This window comes from Somniosus microcephalus, chromosome 3 (assembly GCF_052327205.1).
Source record: "Somniosus microcephalus isolate GS21.2 chromosome 3, FLI_Smic_1.0, whole genome shotgun sequence".
In the NCBI taxonomy this organism is placed as follows: Eukaryota; Metazoa; Chordata; class Chondrichthyes; order Squaliformes; family Somniosidae; genus Somniosus; species Somniosus microcephalus.
The window spans coordinates 93677708-93694194 of NC_140989.1; the positions used below are offsets into that span (position 1 = coordinate 93677708).

The 16487-nt window shown below is 44.3% G+C and overlaps 1 protein-coding gene across 8 annotated transcripts in view; it reads left to right on the forward strand.

The window, feature by feature from the left end:
• eml6 (EMAP like 6) overlaps window positions 1-16487 on the forward strand; it is an 844856-nt gene that overhangs the window by 786134 nt on the left and 42235 nt on the right. For all 8 annotated transcript variants that reach the window (XM_085981352.1, XM_085981349.1, XM_085981353.1 and 5 more), the window contains 3 exons: window positions 5555-5743; window positions 9669-9841; window positions 13060-13222. In XM_085981352.1, coding sequence (XP_085837478.1) covers window positions 5555-5743; window positions 9669-9841; window positions 13060-13222 — 525 coding nt within the window. The remainder of the gene's footprint in view (window positions 1-5554; window positions 5744-9668; window positions 9842-13059; window positions 13223-16487) is intronic.

The following is a 16487-nucleotide window of genomic DNA, read 5'->3' on the forward strand; positions in this document are numbered from 1 at the left end:
TAACTCCCTATATTTAGCTTTTAGGACCTCATCCCATTTGTTACGTATATCGTTGGTACCTATATGCACCATGACAACTGTCTGTTCACCCTCCCCCTCCAGAATGCCCTGCAGCCGCTCCGAGACATCCTTGACCCTTGCACCAGGGAGGCAACACACCATCCTGGAGTCTCGTTTGCGGCCGCAGAAACGCCTATCTATTCCCCTTACAATAGAATCCCCTATTACTATAGCTCTCCCCCTCTTTTTCCTCCCATCCTGTGCAGCAGAGCCACCCCTGGTGCCAGGAAGTTGGCTGCTGCTGCCTTGCCCTGGTAAGCCACCCCCCCCATCAGTATCCAAAGCGGTATATCTGTTTGAGAGGGGGATGGCCACAGGGGACCCCTGCACTACCTGCCTGTGCCTTGTACTCTGCCTGTTGGTCACCCATTCCCTTTCTGCCTGTGCCACCTTTATCTGCGGTGTGACCAACTGATTAAACGTGCTATTCACGACGTCCTCAGCATCGCGAATGGTCCAGTATGTATCCAATCGCTGCTCCAGCACCGCAATGCGGTCTGCCAGTAGCTGCAGCTGGACACATTAGTGGGGTTTCTCATGGGTGTCTTCAGCCAAGTTTGAAAGGAGTCTCCTAGCAGACACTCCTTAAGTTTGCTTGCAGATCCAAAGAGGTCAGGGAGCTTGGACTGCCGCAGGATGAAAGCATCATGGCAGCTTCCCGGGAATCTGGTGCACGCCTGCATAAAACTTTTCTTGTGCCTGTATACCAGCTGAACATTGATGGAATGGAAGTCCTTGCAGTTTACAAATACTGATGAGTTATTTGCCAGAGATGCAAATCCGAGTGCCCGCTCATTCTGGCTAGCGTCATCACAGGCGAATTTCACATAATTTCTGTCTCTGGCAAATAACTCATCAGTGCCTTATGCATTTATGTGCAGCCGACTGGGAGATCCTGGAAAGATTCAGAGGCAACAATATTGAGGGCGGTGGTCACTTTCACAGCCATTGGCTACTAGATCCAATAGGGTGCAGGTCCTCTTCCAGGAGGCTGCAAGCGTCTTCCACCATCTGACGTGACAACCTCAGTCTCCGGAAGCAATGTTCTTCCGAAAGGTCCAGGAAGTTGAGCCTCTGCCTGTACACCCTATTATGTGGGTAGTGCCTCCTGCGAGCTCGACCCCTCTGTTGCTGACCACCTGCAGGTCTCTCCACAGCAGGCTGTTGCTGCTGCTGCTGGTCATCTTGCTCCTCGTCCGAGGTCCAATCTAAGGCAGCCTTGGCACCACCCATCCTGATCTTCAGTCTCAACACCTCCAAAGTGCAGAAATTAGCCCCTCACCACAAGTACTCTCAACAAACCCTTTCTCAGTGGTAGGAAAGAAAGCAGCTGACTATTTTTGTTTGTATGTCTGACTTTTAATGAGCCCCATTAATTGCCGTTCTCTTGGTTTCAATGAATTTCAGGAAGCCCAGGAAACCTGTGCATGTGCCATTAAATTTAAATGTCAGTAAAAATAAAGCTGCAATTCACTGATTTAAATATTCAAATCGCTAACCCACCTCCAGATGGGGTTCCGCACACACAGTTGAACGCGCCCAAGTTAAACCCGGAAGTCAGCGTGTTGGAGCCAGCTTCCGGACACGCTGACATTTTCCACGACTTTAAACCCCCCCATCGACACCTAAACCCACACGCTTCTGAATGTTAAAATTCCTCCCATTAATTCTCAGAGTTGTTCTTGTACAGACACTGTGGTATGCTTGGTATTATGCTTCATAGAAACATGGAAGATAGGAGCAGGAGTAGACCATTCGGCCCCTCGAGCCCACTCCGCCATTTAATGAGATCATGGCTGATCATCCAAACTCAGTACCCTGTCCCTGCTTTCTCCCCATATCCCTTGATCCCTTTAGCCTCAAGAAATATATCCAACTCCTTCTTGAATATATTTAATGGCTTACCGCTTATCCTTAGACTGTGACCCCTGGTTCTGGACGCCCCCGCCATCGGGAACATCCTTCCTGTATCTAGTCTGTCTAGTCCTGTTAGAATTTTATAAGTTTCAATGAGATCCCCTCTCATTCTTCTAAACTCTAGTGAATATAAGCCTAATTGACCCAATCTCTCTTCATACGTCATTCCTGCCATCCCAGGTATCAGCCTGGTGAATCTTCGCTGCACTCCCTCCATGGCAAGAACATCCTTCCTCAGATAAGGTGACCAAAACTGCACACAATACTCAATACTCACCGAAGTGGATAACCTCGCAAATATCTACATTATACTGCATTTGCCATGCATCTGCCCAATCACCCAACCTGTCCAAATCGTACTGGAGTTTCTCTGCCTCCTCCTCACAGCACACACGCTCACCCAGCTTTGTGTCATCTGCAAACTTGGAGATATTACATCTAGTTCCCTCGTCTAGATCATTTATATATATTGTGAATAACTGGGGTCCTAGCACCGATCCCTGCGGTACCCCACTAGTCACTGCCTGCCACTTGGAAAAAGACCCATTTATTCCAACTCTTTGCTTCCTGTCTGCCAACCAGTTCTATATCCAAGACAGTACCTTACCCCCAATCCCGTGTACTTTAATTTTACATGCTAATCTCTTATGTGGGACCTTATCGAAAGCCTTCTGAAAGTCCAAATACACCACATCCACTGGTTCTCCCTTATCTATTCTACCAGTTACATCCTCAAAAAATTCCAGTAGATTAGTCAAGCATGATTTACCTTTTTGTAAATCCATGTTGACTTTGTCCAATCCTGTCACTGTTTTCCAAGTGCTCTGCTATTGCATCTTTTATAATGGACTCTAGCATTTTCCCCACTACCGATATCAGGCTATAATTCCCCGTTTTCTCTCTACCACCCTTTTTAAATAGTGGTGTTACATTAGCTATCCTCCAATTCATGGGAACTGTTCCAGAGTCCATAGAATTTTGGAAGATGACCAGCAATGCATCTACTATTTCTAGGGTCACTTCCATGAGTACCCTCGGATGTAAATTATCAGGCCCTGGGGATTTATCGGCCTTCAATCCCGTCAATTTCCCTAACACCATTACCCTACAAATACTGATTTCATTCAATTCCTCCCTCTCATTAGACCCTATGTTCCCCGACATGTCTGGGAGATTATTTGTGTCCTCCTTTGTGAAGACAGAACCAAAGCATGTATTTAATTGGTCTGCCATTTCTTTGTTCCCCATTATAAATTCCCCTGATTCTGACTGCAAGGGACCTACGCTTGACTTCACCAATCTTTTTCTCTTCACATATCTATAGAAGCTTTTATAGTCAGTTTTTATGTCCCTGAAAGCTTACTCTCATAATCTATTTTCCCCCTCTTAATTAATCCCTTTGTCCTCTTTTGCTGAATCCTAAACTGCTCCCAATCCTCAGGTTTGCTGCTTTTTCTGGCCAATTTATATGTCCTCGGATCTTTTGCTATCCCTAATTTCCCTTGTTAGCCATGGTTGAGTCGCCTTTTTTGTTTTATTTTTATGCCAAACAGGGATGAATAAATTCTGTAGTTCATCCATGCGATCTTTAAATGTTTGCCATTGCCTATCCACCGTCAACCCTTTAAGTAACATTCCCCAGTCCATCGTAGCCAACTTGCGCCGCATACCATCGTAGTTTCCTTTAGTTAAATTCAGGACCCTAGTCTCTGAGTCAACTACTTCACTCTCCATCTTAATGAAGAATTCTATCATATTATGATCACTCCTCCCCAAGGGGCCTCGCACAACAAGATTACTAATGAATCCTTTCTCATTACATAATACCCAGTCTAAGATGGCCTGATCTCTAGTTGGTTCCTCAACATATTGGTCCAGGAAACCATCCCGTATACACTCTAGGAATTCCTGCTCCACAGTATTGTTACTAATTTGGTTAGCCCAATCTATCTGTAGATTAAAGTCACTTATGATAACTGCTGTGCCCTTATTGCACGCATCTCTAATTTCCCGTTTAATGCCATCCCCAAACTCAGCATTACTGTTTGGGGGTCTGTATACCACTCCCACTAACGTTTTCTGCCCCTTGGTATTTCTCAGCTCTGCCCATACAGATTCCACATCATCAGAGCTAATATCCTTCCTTACTACAGGAAACTCTCGTTTAAACGGCACCTAAATATCCGGAATTCTCTATTAACCGGCAAAATTCATACTCCGAAAACAACACCTCAATAAGCGGCAGTGTGTCCGAGTCCGAGTCTCCCGCGGTGGCCGAGTTAGTCAGTGGGGGTCGTTCTCCCAACTGCCACTACTCAGCTTCTTGGTGCTGTTGAAAGTTCGAACACCTCAATAACAGGAGTCTGACTCTCCCACGCCGCTGGTAGTCTCTTTAACACAACATTCTGTAGGTGAGTACCCAAATATACTGCACATTTATTGATTTTTTAATTTTTGTATGTTAAAAATAGCCTCCCCGTCATCCGGAATTTTTAATCAACCGGCACCAACCCGGTCCCGTCGGTGCTGGATACCAAAGAGTTTCCTGTATTGTGTTAATCTCCTCTTTAACCAGCAATGCTACCCCACCTCCTTTTCCTTTTTTCCTGTCCTTCCTGAATATTGAATACCCCTGGATGTTGAATTCCCAGTCATGCTCACCCTGGAGCCATGTCTCCATAATCCCAATTATATCATATCCGTTTACATCTATTTGCACAGCTAATTCATCCACCTTATTACGAATGCTCCTCGCATTAAGACACAAAGCCTTCAGGCTTGATTTTTTAACACTCTTAGTCCTTTTAGTATTCTTATTTACTGTGGCCCTGTTTGATTTACACCCTTGATTTCTCTGCTTTCCACTTTTGCTTTTCTCCTTCCTGTCTTTTGTTTCTATCCTTGCTTCACTTTCCTCTGTCTCCTTGCACAGGTTCCCAACCCCCTGCCATTTTAGTTTAAACCCTCCCCAACAGCACTAGCAAATACAGGATTCCCAATCTGAAGTGATCAGTGTTTCATATTTGGAAAATTAAGGTTGTATGTTATCAGTATGTTACAAAATACAATCAATAATGTAAAATGAAGCTTCAGTTTGCACATGTAGAACTAAAATTTTGCTGTTCCAGAAATTCTCTGTAATAATCTGATTTCTGCTCTCCCAGCACAGGTGCAGTATATTTTTGTAAGAGAGGTGAATTTCTATGTTGATCAAGATGAGGGATGTCTTAGTGGGGAAAGGGAACATTCTTCTGCTTTTGTCAACCACTATCGCCATTAAGGACTCTCAGTCCAGGTGACGCACAGAGGATAATTCTCTGCTCCAACAATCTACCTTTGCCCAAGCCTCATAAGAGCATTTCCAATTGCACCAGAGTTAAGGCTACCTTAACATATGTTGTCATTTATTTATTGCTTAAATACATTGAAAAAAAATTCCTCACTATCCATAAAACAAAATCTTCACCTTTGAGATACTATGTGATTTGTTTTTTATTTCAGACATTCCATTTTTTTGCAGATATTTCCTCACATTTTACTCTGCTTTCTATCTAATAAATATTTTTGTTGATTATAGGGGAAAATACTTGTAGGAACTAAAGATGGTGAGATAATTGAAGTTGGAGAAAAGAATGCAGCATCAAATAGCCTAATTGATGCGCACATGGAAGGAGAGATTTGGGGCCTTGCCACACATCCCTCTAAAGACCTCCTGATCTCTGCAAGTGATGATGGTACTATAAGAATCTGGGATCTGGCTGATAAAGTAAGTAGGAAAGAATGAAAAACAGAGGTATATTCCTAAAAAATGCTGATCTTCTGCCTTCAATACAGGTTATATATAATACTGAAATAAAAACAGAAAATGCTGGAAAAAGTTGGCAGGTCAGGCAGCATCTGTGGAGAGAGAAACAAAGTTAACATTTAGGTCGATGACCTTTCATCAGAACTGGGAAAAGTTAGAGATGTATCAGGTTTTAAACAAGTACAGAAGCAGGGAAAGGGGGGAGAGGAGGAAAGAACAAAAAGGGAAAGTCTGTGATAGTGATGGCAGGAGAGATTAAATGACAAAAATAATGATGGTGCAAGGCAAGGGGATGGTAATGGGACAATTAAAGAAACAAAAGATGGGTCTAGAGGAGGTGTAAGTGGGAATAGCAGAATAATCAACAGCTGCCATCTGAAAAAAATGGGGGCAGTGGTTATGATCTGAAATTGTTGAACTCAATGTTGAGTACAGAAGGCTGTAAAGTGTCTAGTCGAGAGTTGAGGTGTTGTTCTTCGAGCTAACATTGAGTTTCATTGGAACAGAGTAGGAGTGAACAGAGGTGTTCAACAAAGCAGTCATCCAATCTGCGTTTGGTCTCCTCGATGTAGAGGAGAATGCAACGTGAGCAGTGAATACAGTATACTAAATTGAAAAAACTTTAAGTAAATCATTGTTTAGCCTGGAAGGAGTGTTTGGGGCCCTGGATGGTGGGAAGGGAGGAGGTAAAAGGGCAGGTGTTGCATCGCCTGTACTTGCATGGGAAGGTGCCGTGCGAAGGGGAGGGAGTGTTGGGATGATTGAAGAGTGGACCAGGGTGTCGCAGAGGGAACAGTACCTTCGGAATGCTGAGAGGGGAGGTGAGGGGAAGATGTGTTTGGTGGTGGCATCACACTGGAGGTGGTGGAAATGGCGGAGGATGATCCGTTGAATATGGAGGCTGGTGCGGCGGAAGGAGAGGACAAGGGGAACTCTATCGTGGTTCTGGAAGGGAAGGGGTGAATGTGAGAATTGGGACGGGCACGGTCGAGGGCCCTGTCAACCACGGTGGAGGGGACTCCTTGGTTGAGGAAAAGGGAAGACATATCGGAAGCCCTGGTATGGAAGGTGGCATCGTCAGAACAAAGATGGAAAAACTGGGAGAATGTAATAGAGTACTTACAGGAAGTGGGGTTGGAGGAAATGTAGTCAAGGTAGCTGTGGGAGTCAGTGGGCTTATAGTGGCTATTGGTCAATAGCCTATTCCCAGAAATGGAGATAGAGAAGTTGAGGAAGGGAAGAGTCGAAGATGGACATGTGAAGGCAAGGGAAGGGTAGAAATTGCAAGCAAAGTTGATGAAATTTTCCAGTTCGGGGCGAGAGCAGGCATGACGATATGTGTCCAAGTCAGGATGGTGTGTAACTTGGATGCAATGGTATTCTCATGCACCTGCTGTCCTTGTCCTTCTGGATGGTGGAGGTCGTGGGTTTGGGAGGTGCTGCCAAAGAAACCTTGGTGACTTACTGCAGTACATCCTATAATAGTGCATACTGTAGCCACAGTACGCTGGTAGTGGAGAAAGTAGATGTTTAAGCTGGTGGATGGGGTGCCGATCAAGTGGACTGCTTTGTTCTGGATGGTGTCGAGCTTCCATTCTAACAGTTTGATACAACTGAGTGGCTTGCTAGGCCACTTCAGAGCGCAGTTAAGAGTCAACCACATTGGTACGGGACTGGAGTCACATATAGGCTTGATCGGGTAAAGATGGAAGATTTCCATCTCTAAAGAACATTACCAGTTGGCTTTTTACGACAATCTGACAGTTTCATGTTCACTTTTACTGGTACCAGCTTTTGTTATTTCCAGACTTTTTTTAAACTGACTTCAAATTCTGAAACTGCCATGGTAGCATTTGAACTCACATTCTCTGAATTGTTTAGGATTTGATCTGATATTTCTCTCACGCTCAGTGTCGAGGATAACTCCTGTGAGCAAGCTCCCGCTTCCTACAAATTGATGTGTGACCTTATTTATGTACAATATATCTGATAATTGAGCATTGCCCAGGGATGGAACAGGTACCCTTGTTACTGTACTTAGTTCACTGAATTGGCACAATCCCTTTTGTGTTCTTTTAGCCTTCAGATAACAAAAGACTTAACACTTTATCAGGTTGTGTGACTTAGAATACACATTGCAAATACAGTTTATTAAAAGTAAATATTAGACAGTAATGGAAAATCAATACAACAGATTTGATTTGATTAGTTTTAACCTGCACATCCCTGGGTACAAAAATAACAAAATTGCAACACTTAACTAACTACCAAATTTTTGGAACAGCAACTGTAATACAAGTTTATACACAGAGCTTGTCTAAGCACTACAAAGTCCTTAAGTGTTTACCGCAACCTCTTTGAATCCAGAAGAACTGAACAGGTAGCAGGCTGCCAATAAATATCCCTCTACCTGGGCCTACAGCTGAAAGCCAACCCATTCCCACAGAAACACCTAATTGACCATCCTCTTCTGTGAGAAAATCTGCCATTTCATTTCAGTTCTCATAAGCATCTGGACTATCAATTCACATCTTGAAGATAAAATGGCACCTGGCCTGAATCACACAATAGATGCTGAATACAAATCCAATTATCAAACTCTTTATCTTAAATTGTTTTCAGGACAAAAGAAGTATTTCTACAACAAAAACGGAAAATGCTGGGAAAGCACAACGGATCAGTCAGCATCTATAGGGTTAACCGTTCATTACAACTGAAAAAAAAAGATAAACAAGCATTTAAATAGAATCAGAATAAAGGGGAGGGAGAGGCAATAAAAACATGAGAGAGCAAGTATCAGTGGGATTCCCTGTAATGTCCTTCAAAGGAAAACAGGAGATGGTTAGATGGCTGAAATGATCTTTACAAATGAAAGTGGGAAGAAGCATAATAAAAGAAATTAAATACATAAGAGAGACAAAGAACATGTGAATAGCTGAGGCAGTGGGAGATAAATCCGGTCATAAATGGAAACAGGGGAAGCTGGCAAAACATGGTCTGATGGCCTGAGTAAAGAAAAGCAGGCCGCAGACTCCTCCACCAGCACTGTGTTCTGATGAAGCTTCTCCAACATTTATATTGACTTTAATAATTTCAGACTTTATATTAGCCTCCATTTCTTTAGGGAAAGGAATGTTTGTGACGTGGGCGGCGTATATCAGCATTCAGCCCTTCCTGGACCTCAAGGTCTCCCTGTCAGAGCAGCAGGGTGCTACTATGACTTCCGCCACCTCATCAGGGTGGGTGTCTCTGTGCGCCCTATAAATGCAGGCCCCATGCCGCAACTATGTAAATCAGTCTTTTCCCCGTGATTTGGGATAAGGTCAAAGGCCTGGATAGTCAGCAGACGCAAGTCCATCCTGACACACTTTCAACAGCAGAGCAGGAACCCAGTAATTTCCAGCTGAAGATTTTCACAATAAAAGACGTGATGGAATGTTAACTACATGATTGGGGGTAGGGAGGGGCTGGGCAGGAGAAAAGGTAACTTTCTTTTTTTACACATTTTCACTTCTTTAAGGTCTCCCCGTGCCTTTCATCAAATTCATGCCAAGAGGACAGAATGTAATTAGCTTCCTGTCCTCTTCCAGTGTGGCTTTACAAAAGACCACCATACATGAAAGTCTAATTCTCCCTCTGAATTTATCTGCTTCTGAATTGCACTGCTGAGATTGGCAACTTACCATGTGGGAAATCACAGGGATAATTTTGTTGGAGTTCCAATGTGCTGCATCACAGTGTCACCCTACTAGACTCTTTAGTGGATAGAATCAATTATGAATTATGAAATTTAAAACTGTAATTCTGTGAGTTTAGGTATGATAATATGAGCTTTATTGAATTGTAAGCTATTTTAAATTATGCTCCTGAATTTTCCCCACTGTAGAAATTGCTAAACAAAGTGAGCCTTGGCTATGGTGCAAAATGTGCTGCTTACAACCCTGATGGAGAAATGGTTGCAATTGGGATGAAGAATGGAGAATTCATTATACTGCTGGTTAATTCTCTGAAAGTGTGGGGCAAGAAACGAGACCGGAGTGCTGCCATCCAGGATACCAGGTACAACATACATCATAGTAGAAATATCCAGTTAATGACCAGCACCCTCGAAGTATGTATTCTGATAGTGGCATCAGAATTAATGAATTAAAAATTAGCATGAATACAAACCCAACTCCCTATTACATTACAATACCAGAATACTGGCACAACACTAAACTAGTTCTTTACCAGCCTGGTGCAGAAAACTCTAGACAATGTCAAACATCTCAACATCTTCCTGAAGTCCCCACCATCACAGATGCCAGTCTTCAGCCAATTTGATTCACTCCATGTGATATCAAGAAACAGTACCTGATACAGCAAAGGCTATAGATGGCGACAAAATCCCGGCTGTAGCGCTGAAGACCTGTGCTCCAGAACTAGTTGCGCCTCTAGCCACACTATTCCAGTACAGCTACAACAATGTGGAAAATTGCCCAGGTATGTCCTGTCCACAAAAAGCAGGACAAATCCAACCTGGCCAATTACCGCCCTATCAGTCTGTCCCAATCATCAGCAAAGTGATGGAAGGAGTAGTTAGCAATGCTATCACACGACACTTACTCCCCAATATTCTGCTCACCGATGCTCAGTTTGGGTTCCGCCAGAACCACTCAGTTCCAGACCTCATTACAGTCTTGGTCCAAACATGGACACAAGAGCTGAATTCCAGAGGTGAGGTGACAACAAGACAGCATTCAACTAAATGTGGCACCAAGGAGCCCTAATAAAATTGAAAATAGGGATCAGTGGGAAAATTCTCCAGTGGCAGCAGTCATACCTGGCACAAAGGAAGATAGTTGTTGTTGTTGGGGGTCAATTATCTCAAGCCCAGGACATTTTAGCAGGAGGCCCAACTGTCTTCAGCTGCTTCATCAATGACCTTCCCTCCATCCTTAAGTCAGAAGTGGGCTGTTTACTGATGATTGAACAGTGTTCAGCTCCATTATCCTCAGATAATGAAGCAGTCCATGCCTGCATGCAGCAGGACCTGGACAACATCCAGGCTTGTGCTGATAAGTGGCAACTAACATTCATGCCACAAAAGTGGCAGGTAATGGTCATCTCTAACAAGAGAGAGCCTAACCACCTCCCCTTCAGATTCAATGGCATAACTATTGCCAATTCCCCCCACCAACACCCTGGGGGACATTGTTGACAAGAAACCCAACTGGACCAGCCACATAAATGCTGTGGCTACTAGAGCAGGTCAGAGGCTGGATATTCTGCAGCAAGTGGCTCCCCAAAGCCTCTCCACCACCTACAAGGCACAAGTCAGGAGTGTGATAGAATACGCTCCACTTCCCTTTTGTGCATAGCTGCAGCAACACTCGCAGCTCAACACCAGTCTGCTTGATTGGCACCCCATCCACCAGCTTAAACATCATAGACAACTGTCAGCTATATAAGAGACTGCATTTTTACAGCGTGGTAGGCTTCCAAAGGTTCATGGGATTACAGATTGCACCCATGTAGCCCAACATGCTCCCTGGCATAGAGTTGATAACTCTGGTTGGAGGTAACCCTGGAGGTTTGATCATGTGATGTTTGATCACGTGACACCTGTTCATGTTACATCTGATCACATGACGCTTACCCGCAGTTTACAAATGTTATTGCATTTACCTTATAAAGGTTGGGTCCTCTGTAGTTGAGTATCTTTACTCGCAGTGTCATACCAGCTGTTGTCATGCCAGAAGTTCCGAGAACCAGGAGTGCTACCTGCGAGCAGGTCGAAGAAAGTACACAGGCACAAAACACAGGCGCGAACTGTGAACGAAAGTTCAAACCGTACTTTTCTTCCGGGTTGCTAGCAGCAGTTCCCGGGAGATTAATCATCCATTCCTGAAGAGACCCAGACAACGCTAGAGGGTTGGCAGCCTAATCCAAATCCTGATCTCTACCCACTGACCTGGGAAGAAGAGATGGAACATCAGCGAGGGTGTCCTGCTCCAGATCAATAACCAGTGACCCCTGCTGGAAACTGTCAGTTGATGTTGGGTAAGGACAGAATCAGGGTCAGCTGTTACGTCTTACAAGATAAATAGCGTGGTGAGGCTCACACATGGATACCTGCTTTTTGTGGCAGTACATATCTGGGTAAGATGCATGGGGGGATGAAAGAACCAGGTGTAGAGGAGATAGACGAGAAACATACTGGGTAGGGGTGGAAAAAGGAGGAGAAAATGATTGGGGCAGTGGAGGGAGGGAGGGGAAGATACAAGCGGAAGAGGAGACTCCAATGGGGGAGGGTAAAGGACCAGAATCCAATGGGAAGAGGGAAAACCAAGGGCGGGGAAGAGGGTAACCGAAGGTGGTGGTATACTGAAATTATATATTGGCCTTGGAGGGGTGCAGCACAGATTCACCAGAATGATACGAAGGATGAAAGGATAAAATTATAAGGTCAGTTTGTATTCTCTTTGAGTATAGAAAATTGAGGGGTGATCCAATCGAGGTGTTTAAAATGATAAACAGATTTGATAAGGTAAAGAGAAACTTTTTTTTTCTGGTGGGGGAATCCAGAACAAAAGAGCATAATCTTAAAATTAGATCCAGGCCTTCCAAAAGTGAAATTAGGAAACACTTCTTCACACTAAGGGTAGTAGAAATCTGGAACTCTCTCCCCCAAAAGGTTGTGGATGCTGGGTCAATTGAAACTTTTAAGACTGAGGTCGATTGATTTTTTTATTAGCCAAGAGTATCAAGTGATATGGATCAAAAGAGGGTAAATGGGGCTGCGGTGCAGATCAGCCATGATCTAATTGAATGGCGGAATAGGCTTGAGGGGCTGACTGACATACTCCTTTTCCAATTTCCACTTTTAATAATACATATAGGTTATTTTAAAAAAGTCAAGGGGAGTACAGTGTTGTAAGTACTACTCCATGGAAAGTGCAATGTGCTAAGTTCTCAATCCTAGCCATATAGTTGTGGAAGGGTACAGAGCAGAGCCTAGGAACTTCTACACAGGAGGGAGAAAAAGAAATAGTTGGAAAGTGGTCTCTGAGCTGTTCTCACGCACCGCTTAGCAGCTGGATTGATATAAGAAACCCATCTATCTTCTCAAATCATTGGTGCACAGTGGACCCAATTGGGGAATTAAGAAAATAACTTTGGAAGTAGAGCGTTATATTGAATAAGAAATACACACAAAAAATAATACATTAAAAAAAAGTTGCTATAAACGAATTAAAAATGTTTACTGTCTCTTTGTGGTGTGTATTTTTTTTTAGTTTTAGCCCTGATTCCATGTTCCTGGCTGTGGGTTCTGCAGAAAATACTGTGGATTTTTATGATCTCACGCAAGGACCTACCTTAAACAGAACAGGTTACTGCAAAGACATTCCTAGTTTTGTCATTCAAATGGACTTCTCAGCTGATAGCAAACACATCCAGGTAGGATGTTTCTTTAATCTCAGTAAAGAGTGAGAAATCTGCTGTTAGTCAATTATACTTTTTTTTTCAATATTTTAATGCCTAAGATGAATATAAAAATATTAATATAAGATACAAATGATTGCTTATAAAAATACTGGACTTCCTGCTTACATTCTGCCACTTCCCCGAAGGCTCTGTCACTTCACTGCCAGAAGTGAGAGAGATATAAATTATGTATGCCCTAATCTGGGTGTATTAATCATGGAAAATTAACATGGTCAGAAGTGTAGCTATGGGCCAGGCATAAAGCCCACTCTGCTAAGTTTCCTTTGGGATTCCACCAGATCGGAAAATCACGGCTATTGTAAGCACTTGGACATAATGTATAGAGTACATTATGCCAGCCTTGATGGGGTTTACCTGGAAAAGGAGGGAAATCCATTTGGGAGCGTTCTTTCATTTGATTATATACTTGAGTGCACCTCCTGTTGATTCAACTAAAAGCATGCAGGATAGTTCTGGCAATTTGATAACGGAGAGAAAACATTTGATTGATCTAACTTTTATTTTGGTACCATTTTAACAGTGTTATTTTTGTCATGTTCTGTCATTGGATTCAAAACTTGTTTTAAAAAATGTGGGGGTAGAAATTCGTCTTGGGCGCAAGTGCAAAACGGGTGGTATCGTATCAGCCACCCGTTATACACCCTATCTAATATTAACTTCAATGTAACTGAATATCTGGTGGCACATATAACAGGTGGCTGATGCAGAACCACCTGTCATGCACTGCCGCCCAAGATGAAATTCTACCCCGTGATGTTTAGTCTTTACAAAATAAACAAAAATTAGAATTTGATAACAGAGGCTGGAAATTGCTGTTGAAGTGAAGGTGGCGGCAATAGAGGGCAGCAATTTGTGGGGGTCTGTGAGTTCGCATGATTCTGCCCACTGAACACCTGTCATTAATCTTCCAAAATTCCCTAGATTCTGGAATGGTCCCAGCGGATTGGAAGGTAGCAAATGTAACCCTGCTATTCAAGAAAGGAGGGAGTGAGAAAACAGGGAACTACAGTCCAGTTAGCCTGACATTAGTCAGCGAGAAAATGCTGAAATCCATTATTAAGGAAGTGGTAATAGGGCACTTAGAAATCATAATATGATTAGGTAGAGTCAACATGGTTTTATGAAAGGGAAATCGTGTTTATTATTTGAGGATATAACTAGCAGAGTAGATAAAGGGGAACCAGTGGATGTAGTATATTTGGATTTCTAAAAGACATTCGATAAGGTGCCACATAAAAGGTTGCTGCAAAGATAATGGCTCATGGGGTTGGGGGTAATATATTAGCATGGATAGAGGATTGGGTTAACAGACAGAAAACAGAGTAGGGATAAATGGATCTTTTTCAGGTTGGCAGGCTGTAACTAGTGGGGTGGCACAAGGATCAGTGCTGGGGCCTCAGCTATTTACAATCTATATTAATGACTTAGATGAAGGGACTGAGTATAATGTATCCAAGTTTGCTAACGATACAAAGCGAGGTGGGAAAGTAAGCTGTGAGGACACAAAGAGCCTGCAAAGGGATATAGACAGGTTAAGTGAGTGGGCAGTAAGGTGGCAGATGGAGTATAATGTGGGGAAATGTGAGGTTATTCACTTTGGTAGGAAGAATAGAAAAACAGAATATTTTTAAATGGTGAGAAACTATTAAATGTTGGTGTTCAGAGAGATTTAGGAAACACAGAGTTAGCATGCAGCTACAGCAAGCAATTAGGAAGGCAAATGGCATGTTGGTCTTTATTGCAAGGGAGTTGGAGTACAAGAGTAAGGAAGCCTTGCTACAATTGTATAGGGATTTGGTGAGACCACACCTGGAGTCCTGTGCTCAGTTTTAGAGGCGGTGCAACAAAGGTTCGCTAGATTGATTCCTCAGATGAGAGGGTTGTCCTGTGAGAAGAGATTGAGTAGATTGGGCCAATGAGAGGTGATCTCATTGAAACATACAGGATTCTGAGTGGGATTGACAGGATAAATGCTGAGAGATTGTTTCCCCTGGCTGGAGAGCCTAGAACTAGAGGGCATAGTCTCAGGATAAGGGGCCAGTCATTTAAGACTGAGATGAGGAATTTCTTCACTCAGAGGGTTGTGAATCTTTGGAATTCTCTACCCCAAAGGGCTGTGGTGCTGAATCATTGAGTATATTCAAGGCTGAGATAGATAGCTTTTTGGACTCTAGGGGAATCATGGGATATGGGGATCCGACGGGAAAGTGGAGTTGAGATTGAAGATCAGCCATGATCTTATTGAATGAGGGAGCAGGCTCGAGGGGCAATCTGGCCTACTCCTGCTCCTAATTCTTATGTTCTTAAATTGCTGTAGGACTTTTAATGGCAGAGCACTGAAGAAAGAAAGATCTTGCATTTATACAGAGTTCAACAATTTCAGACCATAACCTCTGCCCCTATCCTTTTTTCCATTTATTTTCTCTCCCCCACATGGCAGCTGTCTTTCATTCTGCCAGTGCCATTTACACTTCATCTAGAGCCATCTTTGGTTTCTTAACTTGTCCCATTACCATCTCCTTTTCCCTTGCACCATCTCTTAATCTCTCAATCTCTCCTGCCTTCCATCCTATCACAGACCTTCCCTTTGGTTCATTCCTCCCCTTTGCTCCCTCCCCTCCTCTCCCTCCCGCCCCTCCCTCCATCTCTCCCTCCGCCCCTCTCTTTCTCTCCCTCCCTCTCTCTCTCTCCCCCCTCCTCCCACTCTCCCCCTCCCTCCCACCTCTCTCCCTCCCTCTCCCTCCCTTGTTCCTCCCTTTCTCCCTCCCTCCTTCCTACCCGCCCTCTCTCCCTCCCTCCCTCACACAATGTCTCCCCTCCCTCTCGCCCCCTCCCTCCCACTCCCCCCTCCCCCCTCCCTCCCCCTCTCCCTCCCCCCTCCCTCCCCCTCTCCCTCTCCCTCTCCCTCCCGCTCTCCCCCTCCCTTCCCTCCCTCCACCCTCCCTCCCTCCCTCCCTCTCTCAACCCTCCCTCCCTCTCTCCACCTGCCCACCCTCCCTCATCCCTCCTCTCTCCCCCTCCATCCCTCCCTCTCTCCCCCTCCATCACTCCCTCTCTCTCCCCGTCCCTCCCTCCTTCCCCCTCCCCGTCCTCCCTCCTTCCCCCTCCCCGTCCTCCCCCCTCCCCCCTCCCCGTCCTCCCCCCTCCCCCCTCCCCGTCCTCCCCCCTCCCCGTCCTCCGTCCTCCCCCACTCCCCCTCTCCCTCTCCCCCTCCCTC